Genomic DNA, 15,002 nt, shown 5'->3' with positions numbered 1-15,002 from the left:
GTCGGGGGGCTGAGGCGTCGCGTTGGGCGGGTGCCTCCAACCGTTCGATGGCCACAATACGCCTACGGCACATTGGGCAGGTGAACCTCTGAGTGGCCCAGGGCTGAATGCACTGCCGGCAGAAGCAGTGCCCGCAGGGGTGCATCCGAGACGCGTCGGACAGCTGGCCCAGACAGATGGGGCAGGTCTGGTCCCCAGGGGCCTCCTCTTCTGGCTGCTCCCGCTCTTGCTGGTTCATTGTCCCTGCAGCAGCCCCGGCGTCGAGATGGTCTTGTGTGGAAAGCTGCCCTGGTGCAGGGTGGTTGTCAGCAGGCTCCGGTCTTCCCCTGCGGGTCGCTGGCAGGATGTCGACGCTTCACGTCTCCCTGGCTGGACCTCAGCACCTTGCTTGCCACCAGCAGGACCACTAGAGAGAGAAGCAGGAAGAAAACATTCTAGCAGCAAATCCACATTAGCTTTCTAGGTTCGGCCAAGTTGTCTAGAGTACTAGAGCAGTAAATGTTCTTCGTATGGACTACAAGCAATGCCATTATAACGGCAGCTCTGCTTCTGAGAGGTTATACTTCGAAGGCAAGACTATACTTAGGATAGGTGAGGACCATGTAGGTATAGATATTTGATGACATTACCGAAGGACCTTGATGGCTCGCGTGCAAGAAGAATGGCTTCGAGTGTGCTTTGCACAACACCTCCGCCTCCTGTCTTCCAGCAGTGGGACCTCGAGCAATTGAGTGCCACGAGCTGGACTGGCCGCAGGCACGCCGCTCAGGGCTTTTATAGCCAGCCACCTTTTGTGAGGTCGTAGGGTGACAGTGACTCTGTGGTTCCATCACAAGGGTCTCCGGGTGCCCCTGATGGCAGCACTGACAGACGTCACCTGATGGCTGTGGGACAAGGCTGAGGTGAGATGGCTGCTCCACGCTGACAGGAGCCATGTCTGCCAGGCTGGGGTCCAGGCCCAGTCTGCGGCCTGAGAGCTGGGGATGTCCTTGACGTGCAGCTGGACACCCGAGCATTGGAGACGTCCTGAAGAGACCGTGGAAACAACGAGTATTAAACCCAAAATACGAAACAGTAACCTGAAGGGATGTCTGGAATTGCTCAAGCGTTGTATCGGCTTTGCGTCATGAGAAGGCTCAGCTCTAGCCCCAAAATGCAGGCTGCGCTCTGTCATCCTTATTGTGAAAAAGTTTTGTCTCGTACTTAAGTGGAACCTCCTGTGTTCCAGCTTGCACCCATTGCCCCGTGTCCTATCATTGGATGTCACCGAGAAGAGCCTGGCTCCATCCTCCTGACACTCACCCTTCACATATTGACAACCATCGATAAGGTCACCCGTCAGTCTCCTCCAAGCTAGAGAGACCCGGCTCCCTCGGCCTTCCCCTGTCAGGGAGATGCTCCACTCGCGTAGTCATCCTCATGGCTCTGCACTGGACTGTCTCAAGCAACTTTAAATGTAGATGGGTGTGAAAGTGCAGAAAAAGGGGCTTTCAAGAATCTTTTTGGTTTAGTATTCGTAGCCGCATGGGAAGCTGGAACGGCTGCAGGTTGTTGCAAGGCCGATGTTTGGGACTTCACAAGGTTAGGCTTTGAGCAGCAAAATGTCAAATTGGCAGCAAATCCTGGAGGCTGATACTACAGATAAGCCAAATGGGAAGAGGCATGCGTTCAGCTGGTCTGGTTTCCAATTGAAAAGTCAATCTCTGTAGGCAGGCAGGGTTCATAGTGAGAAATATTCTCCCCAGATGCATCCACGTTGTCCTTGGGCTTCAGGAACCAGTGGCTTCCTCTGCTCGTCGCTCCTTGCGTGTTGTTTATTTCTTTGGTCTTTGGCTTTGGTTTCTCCCCAGTGGTAATCCAGGGGAAGCCAGGAGATGTCTTGTAATCTCTTTCCACCAAACTCCTGCCTTAATGTTATTACAGGGGCTTGTTTGGGTTCTTGAGAAATCTTTAGGCTTCTCCCTGCAATGTTGCCAACTCTGACTCCATTACAGGATGGGAAATGCAGTCGCGTGGAGCTCTTCTTGCTACACTTAAAACTTCCTTGCGTTTTTGGGGTGGTCTGTTTTGGGGACCAAAGGATAGTACAGGCCTTCTTAGCATAAGATTGCACTGGATGCCTGTTTTCAATTGCACCGTCCAAATGCTTCATCAGCTTCCTTTTCCGCTTTCCTGCTCACTCATCCCTGAGCAATCCTGTTCTTAAGGAATGGCTCTGGAGTTGGCTGCTCAAAGAAACCACCACTGAAATTCATCTTAAATTTCATTGTTTGTTGTACTCCACAAACTTTGGGGCAATCGACTTTCATCAAGCTTTCACCGTGGGACTTCCCAGAAGAACGGGGCAGGCATCAATACAGGCTGGGAGCAGCCCTCAGGAACTTCTCTGGGGACAGACAGTCACTTCTGTCCTGCAGCTCTTTTGCATGCTGTTGGGACTCCTCTCCTGTGTGTTCCTTTGTGTTCTGCTGTGTTATGGGGCTCGTGTTTTGTTATTTCTTCGGTGAGGGAACGTGTGTGGATCTCTCCTCTGGCTTTGTCAGAACAGCTGCAGAAGTGGAAGGTCTTTGAAAACCGTCAGATGGGATTGAAACGCACGAATGGGTTCAGAAGCTTGCAAAACAGGAATACTGACGCATCTGAGGCCAACACAAATCTAAGTGCTTTAGGAATGGAGCAAAGTGCTTCCTTTTTTTTTAACAGCAAGACTTGGCTTTGCTCATGTTCACACTGGCTGGCCTTTACAGGTACGTGCCTTGCCTTCTGAATAAATTGCCGGACCATAAGTGGGTGGACGATTTGTTTATTTTGCCATAATGTTTGCTTTATATAGGCATTTCTCAAGTTTACAGCAAACAGAGGAGCCACGTCATGAGCTGTGCAAAGTCTGTAACATGAGGGAAAGAAGAGAACAAGGAAAAGCTGGCTTGTGAAATTGCCTCGTTGAAACTGGAAAAATCTCTTCTTCCCTTTTCCCCTGCTAACCTGCGCACCGTTTCCTTCAGCTGACATTGCTACATCAAATGCTTGCGAGCCTGAACGATTGTGTCAGTGCTGCTTGTTTCTGCTGCTCGCAGTCATTGCTTGAAACCAAGCGTGCTCTAGGTGGGCATCCCGTCGTGTCGCTTCTAATGCAATGCGTGGAAGTGCCCGACCGTGGCGAGGGGAACAGCAGGCACCTCGTGGTGTGCCTGTTCTCCGCATTCGGTAACCTCAGTGGTGACCTCCTCTGGCCCGGGGGGGTTAAATCCTGGGTAGAAGGAGGCAAGGTGGCCTGGCAAATGCATTATGGCAGCTGAGATGTTTATTTACTACTAACATACTGTTTGTTGATCTTAGAAATAAGCATTGTGTGGTGCTGGGATGCAGACAGAGGGGTATTGGTACCAGCTGCAGGGGTCTGCATTACTGAGTTTGTGCCTTTAATGTGCCCTTAAGCAAAGGGAGAAACTCGACTGTGTTGGCCAGGTGGGTATAGCCGAAAGCAATCTCCACGGCTTATCTCAAGAGAAACCAGATAGTACTTGCTGCTTTCTCTTGCTCTCCTCGTGCCACCCAGGCGTCGAGCAGCTCTGTGTCAGGTCTGTCAGCACAGGGTGCCACACAGCCCTCCTGCGAGTGCCTTTATCGAGAAGCTGTGCCTTGTGAAGTGTAAGTAGAAGAAGGACAGATCCTTCTGCCACATCTGGAAGAAGCACTCTTCCAGCACATGAAAACCTTCAAGCTGCTGTCAGCTTCATCTTGGCTTTCCCTGTGGGTCATTGATCTGGGCTGGGTCCTAGCTGTATCAAGGGAGTAACTAGGTACAGACATTAACCCTCCGAACATCTGTAATTGTCTAATTGTGTATCTTGCGATGATGATATCTGATTGCTCTGCTGAGGTAGTGCAGGTCTTTATGGAGCTGGCAGTGTTTGTGTAGGTGTAGCCTATCCTGCCGCTGGTGGGCACAGAATGAAACCAGTAACCCAGCCTGTACCTTGTACTGGGAGGAGGCAGCTTATAGCTGCCAGCGAAACCACACCAGTGACCTTCGCTTGGTGTAAAAAAAAAAAAAAAAAAAAAAAAAAAAAAAAGCGAGAGGCTGGATTATTTCACAAAACTGTCACAGAGCTCCTAAGCATCTCGTAGCCCTCCTGCAAGGGGGCTGTACATCTCCAGCAGGTATTTTGCTTTGTCTGCATGTCACTCTTGGCACCTTTTCAGTTGTGAAACTATCAAAATCAATCTCTTTTGACAGCTAAACTGCTTCATAAGGATACACAGTTGAGAGCTTGGAAAAAAGGAAATCGTAAATTTCAGAGAAAGGAGAAGGTTATTCTTGATGGGCTATAAGGATGCTACCCTGTAGGATAGGTGGGCTTGGGGCTTTTTGACAGCTTGTTTGGGGAGTGTAGCACAGCTGCAGCGAAGACTTCATGAAGTTTTCATAATCCCTTAATGGAAAGGGCAGACAGATTGCTGCGGCAGGTTTCAGGCTCGGAGTGTAACGGTGCCTTAAGTATTATGCTCCGTCTGTAAAAATTGTTCCTGGGGTTAGCAAAGGACTAAAGAAGATGATGCAGACACTTGTAGCCAACTTCTTTGCCTGCCTGCTTAGTGCTACAGGATCCCTTTTTAACTGAGGCGAGCTGTACCAGTAAAAACCTGGCGGCAGGGAAATGGTGTGCTGGGAGCTGCTGCCCTTTCCTGAATGTAGCTTTTAGATTTGCTTATACTGCAGCAACATATTTATCAGCCCTAAACAAGCATGATTTCTTAACCGTGAGCATCGATTCTTTCCTCTTCGGCTGCATTGTACTCTCTAACCTGTGCATGTGGCTGCAAGGTTTGTCACCTCTGCCCGCATACTGAAATTGCGTTAAGGGCTGGGGCAGATTTCTCTCCCTGTGCTCTCAGGTACATGGTTTCCTCCTTGAGAAGCAGCTCAGCTGCAAACAAAATGTAGGTAACGTCAGTTGAATCCCTGCCAAATGTCTAATCTAATTACATGAAGCGGGAGCATGGTCCTGTGACTGCTGGAAAAGGCAGCCCCTTCACGTAAGGAGAGGGTGGAGTTCAGGCACTAAAATGAAAAGATGATATATGCTAAAATTGCTCAGTATTTTTATACGTTCTCTTTTACTATGCTATCGTGACCCCTTTTGGCATTGCCATGACTAATTTTTAAGAGCCAGCCGTCTCTCTGCTGCGTTTCCACTCTGTTGACCAGCTCTTGGGAGGAGTTCCCAGCGCCGAGCTGCCTGGAGGCAGGGACCAAGAGATATCCGCTGGGCAATGCCGGGAGCCTGCAGGGATTAATCCTGCCTGGTTTATGGTGTGTCTCTTCTCAGTGCCTAAATCCTTGTAACTTCATTCCTTTCTCACACAAGTAATAGCTTCTCGAAGGGTTTACTGCCTCCTGCAGTGCTGGCAGAGCCTTACCCAGCTTGTTGGTGCTGAGCGTGCCGCTGCTGGGACGGCATGCACATGTGTAGGGCTCGGTGCCCAGCGAGGCCAGACGAGCTTTCCTGTGTCTCCTGAGCTGTCAGGTGCTCAGCAGCATCACCAGGATGTTTTCCTCCTCGGCTGCCTGTCTCTTGGTCTTTGCAGCCATGTTCAGGGCATTGTGCTATGTAAGTAACTTGATTGTGACTCCTGCATCTGACCAGCAGTGACTGAAGCTCTCTTTAAGAGACGTGAGCCTTGGCAGGAGTTTAGTATCCTCCTGATCCAAGACAACCAAGAGGCTACTCTGATCATTTGTGCTCTTTTTGAGGCACCCTGAGTGTTGGTGGGTCAGAGGAAAGGCAACGGGCGTCCTTGGACTGCCCAAAAAAATCTGGGGTCTGGGGACCTGGAGCCTTCCAGCCTCCATGAGCCCCATTTGATTGCTATTTAGTAATGATGCTGTTCTTATTGATAGTGGGTGGCACTTGACATGAGCTTGCTCTTCCACAGGCGAAACGTGTACCTGATGTGCGCATGTTCATCTTGGTGCACAGCCAGGTCAGAATGTGCTTCTCAGCATCACTTTGGATTAGTCAGGGCTGCCTGTCAGCTCGAGCTGTGTTTAATTAGCACAACTTCTACTTACTCCTTGCTATTAAAGGGTCGTTGGTTTTCTGTGATCCTCTCTGTTCGAGTTCAGGAGGACTTTTCTTCTAATAAGAGGCATTTCACCCCGCACGCGCACACCGTGAAAGCCGTGTTGGCTCTGAACTTGATACTCGCGTTCTTCTCTGAAAGCAGAAAAAAAGCATTTCATGGTTTGGATAGTGCAAAAGATTTTTTTTTTTCTTGCCTTTAACTGCCAAATCACCAGTCTTTTCAAGCTCTCCAAGCCTGTCTGCAATTCATCCTCCAGGCTGCTTTTCCTTGCCAGGCAGATGAAACAGTCTCAGACTATCGAGGTGCATCTGTGTTAAATTACGCTATAAATCCCCAAAAGCAGCGCTGCTCCCAGTGATCCCAGCCTGCTCCACAGGTGAAGCTGCAGCGGTGGTCTTGTCGAGTGAGGATTGTGCTCATTGGTGGTACCAGTAAGTGCAAGCTATGTCCTGCAGCTGCTGTATGCCATCGGGGCACCTGAATGCTTGATGGGGCTTGTTCCTTGGAGATGCACGTGGCTGTCTGGAAGTAACCTATTCTTTAGTAGGCTTGCCCCTTTTTCCTTCAAAAACCATTGCTTGAAAGAAAGGAGGTGGCATAGGTGTGCCTGAGGCTCTCTTTTTGCTGGTATTTACTTGGTATTTACTTGGTATTTTAAGATTGGGAAAAGAAAAAATAAGTTTATGTGGTGGCCAGATTCAGAAGAGGACGTCTGCTGAGTTCTTGTCCTGCTCAGTGTCTGTTACAGCCCCTTCACCACTGCCAATTTTTGTCTCATTTCCTCTATAGCATCCTCATAAATATCTGTTTCTGCTGGAACCTGATTCCGCATGGCCGTACGCAGCCTGTTTTTGCAAGCAGATGGTATCTTAAATGTCACGCTTCTGCTGGTCTGCGGGAGCCTTGCAGAGGCTGGGCTTGGTGACTGTAATATCGAGGTGTAGATCTCAAAACCGGTGCGTGTGCGACGGTTCCTTCCTCGGGCTGCAGCGCCGGGCTTGTGCATGCAGCTGTGTGTGGGCTGCGCACCTGCAGCGTTTGGAGCGGGGTTTGGCTGCCTGTCAGCCCTGCATGCAGGGGGCTGCGCCTCTGACTTGTGCAGCAAGCCTCGGAAGCCAGGCTGGAGCTGGGCTGGCAGTTGCTCTTCGTCTTTTTTCCTCTTCCCAGCCTAAACAAACAAACAAAGCCTCAGGTTTCGTTAGGGGATTTTTTCTCGTTTTAAGCATCCAACTGTTCGTGTAGCTGTTCCAGCTTTGTGCAACTCCTAACGAAGTGCACTAACCCTCTCCTTCTGGCAGTCTGTGGTCTTCAGCCCTTTGTTACGTGTGTAGGAATATGCACACGTGGCTGCTGCAAACATTTGGCCTAAAAGTGAGTGGGGAAGGGGAGTCAGAGACTGCCCTGCATCACACAAACCACCTCCCCGAAAATAGTCTGTTTTGTTCTGAGATTCTGCATGTGGAAGAATTAAATCACTTTTTCCCTCTGTAACATTCCCCGCTTTCACGTTGAACTTGTATAAAGTCTTTGGAGAACAAACATGAGGAACAAACCTACAGGATGCTCATGGTGAGAGGATCAACATCCAGCCTGAGCCTCACTTAGAGAAGTCACCTGCCAACGTGTTCAGGTGAGGGTTACACAGTTAAACATGTTTAGGAAGTTCACAAGATCTTTGGGAAGACTTCAATCAGTTTACTTGCAAATAGGGGAAGTGAGACTTCATTTGGGTCCATCCCTTTCTGTGAAAACTGGAATTGTAGTATGGCAGCTTGACAGTCCTGGGCATCCATGAGTAAGGGGTGAGTGTCGCGCCCTGCGGTTGTCCATCCCTGTCCCTTCCCAACAATTTAGACTTAAGTACTGTTTGTATGCCTCACCTTTTTTTTTTTTTTTTTTTTTTTGCTTCCTGCCTATGAAGCACTGAACAAAACTAACTGCATGAGCTGAAGATGAACTCATTTGGTCAAGTGATTCAACAGAAGCGACTCGTAGTGTGTAAAAGGCATCTGTAGCATTCAGGGTTGGAAGGAGCCTCCCACGTGTGGGACATCTGACATGGCATGCAGCCGCCTGCTGTAGTCTGCAGCCAGCTTTAAACTGAAACAGAGAATATTAACCTACTTTTTTCCGTTTTTCTGTTGTTTTTCACAACATTGAGGACGCTAAAACCAGGTCACTCTAGTGCTGTTTGTGGCTCTTAAAAAAATATATATTTTTTCTTGGGGCCAGTTGGGAAGTAGCACGGACAGAGGCAGGACAAGAGGTGGGAGGTCATGGGAGGATGAGGTGAGGCGCTGAGATGAGGAGGTGTGAAGGGCGCTGAAGCTGATGGAGGTGTTTGTGGGGAAGAGAGCAAAGCTGTAAGTGAAAGGTTCGCTGATCTCATTTTAATAAAGGAAGAGCGCTGATGCCTGGGAAGCTGCTAATGCATGCAGTGAAACATGGGACACAAAGCCAGCTTGTTCCTCTAAACTTAAGAGTGTAAGCTAATAAATGGAGTTGACAGGTGCTGAGAACGGTGTGAATGCATCATGTGTCCTGGTTTCAAAAAAAAACCAAACTCATAACCTTCACACTGGCTGCTAGACCTCCTCCAGAGGGTGGAGGGCTTGTCCCGATCCGTGGCAGAGCAAGTGAAGCTTTGTGCAGCTGAAGGCTTCACTTTTTGCACAGAATGAGCGTGGAAGTTGGTGATCTCACATCCGTCCTCTTTTAACATCTCAGCTGAGAGCCCTGGAGGATTTTATGGTCTTTGAAGTCACATGGAAAAGAGCAGATCTGGCCTGGAAAACACTCCCCAGATCAAGAGACTTACCAAAAGCATTGTATGAGCACGTGGGGTGGATGTTGGAGGAAACAGTGTGACGGCACATGCCATGTCCTAAAGCAAGAGTTGTGGAGATGCTTTGAGAAATGGAGTTCCTGTTTTCATACAGAGTGGGGTGAGGTCACTCATCCCAACAGAATATGGGGCTTTCTTCAAGATCTTGCCTTAAAAAAGGAGGAAAAAGGAATTGTAGGGGTGAAGTGCCTCCACCCGTTAGCTGAGTAATCCATACACCACGCATTCGCAGCCTAGTGCATTTTGAATCCTTTGTGAATCAAAAATGCGCATGGAGCTGGATCAGGCCTGCTTGGTTTGATTTGAGGAAAGGATTCACTTGCAATATTGGTTCAGACAGAAACTATCTGAAACTGTGCTGCAAAGCAAGACTGACAGCTCTTGTCCTTGTCTCAGAGGGCTCCGGAGCATCTCAAGCAGGTCAAAGAAATTTTCGGTGCAGGGGAAGCAAGCTTTGCCTTCGAAGGGTAGAAATAAAGATTGCTCTGACTTGTCCGTGCTAGTCTCATTCGCTTTGCCCTTCACTACTGCTGCTTTCAGACTGAGGGACTTTGGGGAAACAGGGTGGCTGCAAGCAGTGCCTGTACCGTAGCAGAGCTGTGGCGTGCCTGTGCTGTAAGGAGCTCTCAGCGAGCAGTAAACCTTTCTTTGGGAAGCCTTCCTTCATGCTGCAGCCGATCGCAAGGGGCAGGACAGCTGCCTTCCCCGCCGGCTGGTAGCGGGTACGCAGCTCCAGCCAGGTGGTTTTGTTGGTGCAGGAGCCGCAGTGATTTAGATCTCAAGTCCTAAGTGTTTGGAAGCGGGTAAGATACTAAGCTGGCTGCTTTATTTAGCTAACTGTGCTTTAAGTAATTTCCTTTCAAGCCGGTATCTTTTATTAAATAACCGTTCCCCTGTCTTCGAGCACATTGTAGTGAAATGAATACTGGAATTGAACTGAGTCACCATTAGGCAAATATGTTCCTGCAGCTTTCTTTAAATGCACGTAACTTTCGGGAGCAATCTTGCTGAGTGGGTGGAAAGGTAGGAAGGAGAATCATTATGAAAAAGTTTGAATCGTGGCAGGAAATAGTCCTCGTGTTCTGAGCAGTCTTTAAATTTTAATGCGACTGACTTCAAATTGCAGTCTAGTCTTCATTCTTCTGCCACCCCTCTTCCAAAACCAAGTGCTTGTACTTTGTTAGCCTTCCAAAGCCATGTTTGATGCCAGATACTACTACTTCCACTATTGCTGCGATATGCCCTCAGTATGCTGTTGGTTTGTAGTAGCAGTAGTGGAAGATCTTTGTGCAATTTGGTGTACTGACAGCTGGGATCAGGTTGGCCATAATAAAGACGTTGTCAAACCTCTTATTCGCTGCTGATCTGAATTCCTGTTTGCAGGAGGCTTTTCAGCGAAGAAAGAGGATGTTTTGTGTTCTCAGATTCAGGCGTGACCTTTCCAGCCTTCCCCTTGGGGAGACCTTATACAAATTAGCGAAACGCTGGGGAAGGATGGGGGCGTAGGAGCTTATAACTGTTAAAATCTTATTTCACAAGCCAGAAAATGCGTGGTGGAGCTCTGTGCGCTTCATCTGCCTGCGAGGAACAGAGGTGCTCGTCCCGCCTGAGGAGCAGTGAGCAGGATGGTGCAAGCATCAAACAGAGCAGCCCATTTCTGCTCTCGGGTCAGAAACCTGGCACGTGGGGCTTGGGCTGAGTCGGGACTTGAGTCTGGAGGAGGGGGAAGCCGTATTTATGGAGGCTCAGAGGGGCTTGAGCAGCCCTTATGGGAACAACATCCTTGTGTCATGGAGCAGTGACCGAGCAGCCACCTCAGGCTGAGGACAACTCAAATATCATCTGTTTGAAATATGTTAAACTGCATCTCTGCCCCTGGTGGCTTTTGGCTCCGCTTTACAACAGCCAGTGAAATGCCTGCTGTATCATTGCCATCTTTTGCCAGCAGATCTTTGAAAAGATCTGCGCCCAGCATCAGGTTCTGCTGCAAAACAACCCTGTTTTTGGGACACATCTGCTGTCAGGTAGGAAGCTGGTAGCTCTTCGTGGCAGAACGGGCAGAAAGAAGGTTAAAAAGTTTCTGACATCGTACAACAAAATGGTGAGCTGTGGCACGGTGTCTGCCCAGTCCACCTAATGCTCATCACGGTTGTTCTGAAACCATTTCTGGTGGCTTCAGCTTACATTGACTTTTCTTGCTCTTTCTGCTGGCTGGGTAACTGTTAGCTGAATGAGCAAGAAAGTCTTGAGAAAGAAAATCAACTTGCAACTTTACCAAAACTGTATTTTTCATCCTTCCTTTGCTGTAATCAGTCCCTGTCGTGCAGATTTTGCTTCTTCCTCTCCAAGTTTTCAGCCCACCTTCCAAGTATCTCCTCAGTCTACAAACTGAAAAAAAAAATGTGCACTGATTTTTTTTTTCCAACAGTTAACTGGGAAGGGATCTAGCTCTTGCTAGAGACTTTTTTGTTACCCTTTTGTGAGGTCTGCAGTTGTTGCCCGTGGATTTTCCAGCCTAGATGAAAATAACAGCTTCTGTCTGCAGGGAGAAAAAAATTCCCCTCTGGCTTTGGTAGGATCAAGGGTGTTTTCTTAACTTGTTCATTCATGGGATTCCTCTGTTCTGCTCATCTTGCTGGTCTGTAGGCCAGCCCCAGAAGCACCCCTTCGTCCTCAGACACTCCATTTCTGTTCTCCCGTAGTCCCAGTGACGGACCCTTTTTTGTGGGTTGTTTTTTGAAGCAAGCCTTCTCCCAGGGGTGGGGCCCAGTCCGTGTGCTGCTCTCATATCTGGCAGAGCATCGCCATTGCTCCTGCGAGCTGATTTCACAAAACAAATAAAACCGTGCTGGCACCTACGTAAACAGCTTTGAGGAAGAGCAGCGCTCCCTCGCCCTGTCCCAGTAAGTGCTGCCGCTGGAAGCTGTGCCGGGGCTATCTGTGCTGGGAACCAGTTTACCCCGTTTGCCTCTAACGGTTACTTCCTGCTAATCCACATCCAGTTTGAAGCATTGAAGCTTGAATTAACGTGTGGTGGAGGTAATACTGAGCGCTGAGTTCCTTGCAGGTGAGCATCTTCAAATATTTTCTCTCTGGCCAGCCCAGCAGTGCCCGGCTGTGGCTGGGAGCGACGCGCTGCTGGTGCCCGGCAGGCACAGCACGGTTCCTGGGTGGTAGCAAGACCTCATCTGCTTTTCTCTCTGGAGAGGAGGCTGCTGAGTCATGGGCTCGATACAACACCCTGTGGGTTGTAGCCTGGGCAGCCTGAGCTGGGCTCCTAGCGTTAGCAGATACACAGCTAAAGGTGGGTTTTTGTGGGACTGTCGTCCTGCGTGAAGCGGGTCCATGTGTGGGGGCGTTTCCTGACCCTATTACTGGCTCCTCTTCAGTACTGAAGGTTTTCTAATATGCTGCAGACTCGCACCTTCCTATGGAGTCTCTTTAGAGTCCCTGTCCAGTATAGAAGCCTCTGGTGATGTATGAACAGAGGCAGTAAAAAGTAATTGCAAAGTGGGGTTAAAGCTGCGCCTTTCTGTTTAATCTTTGTGTTGTTTTTTTTTTGCTGAAGTATTTCTGATCTAGGGGAGGGGTTTCTGATTTAGGGGAGGGAGCTCAGGCTGGGGAGAACTGTACCTTTTTTTTGTGTGTGTGTGAGCAGATAGAACGGCAAATGGAAATGAACAGAAAAGGTTGGAGTTGTGCTGCAGACCAGTTTAGTGTTCAGAAGTCGGAATTTCCAGCCTGCAGCTAGCAACCTGCATGCTCTGCAGAACCCGTTGCGGATGACTTCTGCCTTGTATACAGACACCTCAGATCAAAACAAAGTTTCAAGAAATAAAAGCACACCACAGCTGAAGGTTAGGGAGAACATACTCATATTTCAAAAGAGTTAACGCTTTTGTTCTGTGCCACTGGTTTGTGGATGGGTAATAATTCTTGCCTTTCATTTTTGGAGGACTGGAAGTAAGTAGGTTAGCTTCATTTAATTTCATAAAACAACCAGGCAAAGCCTTGCTAAGTCCTCTGAAAAATACGCTACACATGCATTGCTCCAGGAGGGCTGAGGCTATCGCCTTAGTAACTTTTGAACCCTCGCAAACACGGTTGGGTTTCTGGGCGCACCTGGTGGTGTTCTGCTGCTGGTGTCCTTCCACGGTGACTCAGGTTCCGTGGTTTCAGGCAGCACATCTCTGCTGACTGTCGAGCTGCCTCCTGACTGCCAAGCAAGTGCTGAAACTTCAGCGTCCACACAGAAGTAGGAATACAGACCTTAGAGGGACACAACCCAGTACGTGTAGTCCTGGGATGAGGGGGGTATTTCCAGCAATGTTGATTCTAGCTGCAAATAATACAGCTTTGTTTATTCATTTTGGTCATCTCTGATACACTATCTTCAGCTGGCAAGTATGCTGGAGGTCAACTTAAGGACCTAAAATGAAGGAGAATTTGACTTTTTAGTGTGGTAGATGCATGCAACTTTGTAAGTGCTTCAGTATTTTCTTTTCTTGACACCTCTCCATTGCTCCTTTCTATTTTTTGCCTGACTTTTGTATAATCCTTTAAATATGTATGAAGCAAGAGGAAAAAAAAAATGTAAGAGTTGCTTTAAAGGTAGAACGTGATTGCCTTGTGGCTTCCACCTGATGCACCATTGTGATAGGAATCGCTTTTGTCATTATGGGCAGAGTTTGTCCTGACAACTCCAGCAGCGAGTGGTGGATGGGCAGCACTTACTTCCCATCGTGATGTTGAGGCTTTTTATCAGAAAACTGTTAAGACAACGATGAAGTTCCTCTATAGCTGTTAATTTCCTCGAGGCCTAAATGGCTTTGGAAAGTACTGGAGGTTTGCCACATTGTACATTTCTTGCTTGGTATTTTAAAATAATGATTTTTACTTCATATATCTTTTTTTTTTTATTTTCCCCAGGTGAGAAACCAAAAGCAACTTGCCTTTATTGAGTTCTCAAGAACATAATCGACCACTTGGTACACTATAAAGATGCATTAGGAAACTGGATACGGTGCCAAAAGAACTCCACGCGTTTCCATGACTCTCTTGGACCCTGACTGAGATACTTTTGGATTACCTGTTTCTATTCCAAGGACAAGAGTGCACGCTCAGATTCCCTTCTGCCAGCTCGCTGGCAGAGAGATTTTTCTAAGATCATGGACCATCCCAATAGGGAAAAGGATGAAAGGCAGCGGACGACGAAAGGGATGCCGGGGAGGAGCGGTCATGGTTCTCGGCCAAGCTCGTCTGCGTCTTCAGGCGTTCTTATGGTGGGGCCCAACTTCAGAGTGGGCAAGAAGATTGGGTGTGGGAACTTTGGAGAACTCAGACTAGGTAAGAACTAGCTGTTTTAGTGGCCTGCATTATCCAGATTAGCATTTCACCACTGGAATATAAATACGTAAAAACTTACCCTGGCTTGAGAACAGCATGTGCCTGTTTCCCAAGTGTCGAGCTACCTTACCTGAAGCTTCTGACTCAGAAGATGTAACTGTTAGCATTATTTTTATTTGCATAAAGTCAAAGTGAATACACTGGAGAGGCCAAAGATGCAAATTTTGAACAATCCCAACAATGAAGACTGTTCTCAACGCTGATTGTCTTGCCTAAGGTGAAAAATCTTTCTAACTGTCTGGATTGCTAAATCTTGCTCTCAATCTCTTTTCCATAAGCTAGGGCTCCCTATGAAAGTAACGACTGAGACCCATTTCCTAGCGCTCTCATCTTCCCAGTTCCACGTCCTTCACTGTCCCCAGAGCCCCATTTTCTGCCCTGTCACCTGCTCCCTGACCTGCCCCCCGTGTCTGAGCGGGGCGTGCAGCCTGTGCCCATCTGGCCGCTGCGTCTGCCTGCGTGGCAGCCCCTGCCTTTTTCTTGGTCTGTTGGTTTTCTGACCGTGTGCCTTGCAGCTGGCCGCCCAGACAGATGGCTTTGTGGGCTGCCGCCTGTTGGGCTTGTAAGTCAGCCTAGACAAAGGGCCCGTTAGCGGGGCGTTGGGTTGTTTTTTAAATGAGGTGGGGGAAGCAGGCTGTGTTTTTAATTACATGCTCCTGAG

General features: G+C 48.5%; 1 protein-coding gene across 10 annotated transcripts in view; it reads left to right on the top strand.

The window, feature by feature from the left end:
* CSNK1G1 (casein kinase 1 gamma 1) overlaps positions 1 to 15,002 on the top strand; it is a 105,041-nt gene that overhangs the window by 31,244 nt on the left and 58,795 nt on the right. For all 10 annotated transcript variants that reach the window (XM_027466537.3, XM_027466539.3, XM_027466535.3 and 7 more), the window contains one exon: positions 13,865 to 14,281. In XM_027466537.3, coding sequence (XP_027322338.1) covers positions 14,104 to 14,281 — 178 coding nt within the window. In that variant the 5' untranslated portion in view covers positions 13,865 to 14,103. The remainder of the gene's footprint in view (positions 1 to 13,864; positions 14,282 to 15,002) is intronic.

The sequence above is a fragment of the Anas platyrhynchos genome, chromosome 11, assembly GCF_047663525.1.
Source record: "Anas platyrhynchos isolate ZD024472 breed Pekin duck chromosome 11, IASCAAS_PekinDuck_T2T, whole genome shotgun sequence".
Lineage (NCBI taxonomy): Eukaryota > Metazoa > Chordata > Aves > Anseriformes > Anatidae > Anas > Anas platyrhynchos.
This window is presented reverse-complemented; position numbering and strand designations above follow the sequence as displayed.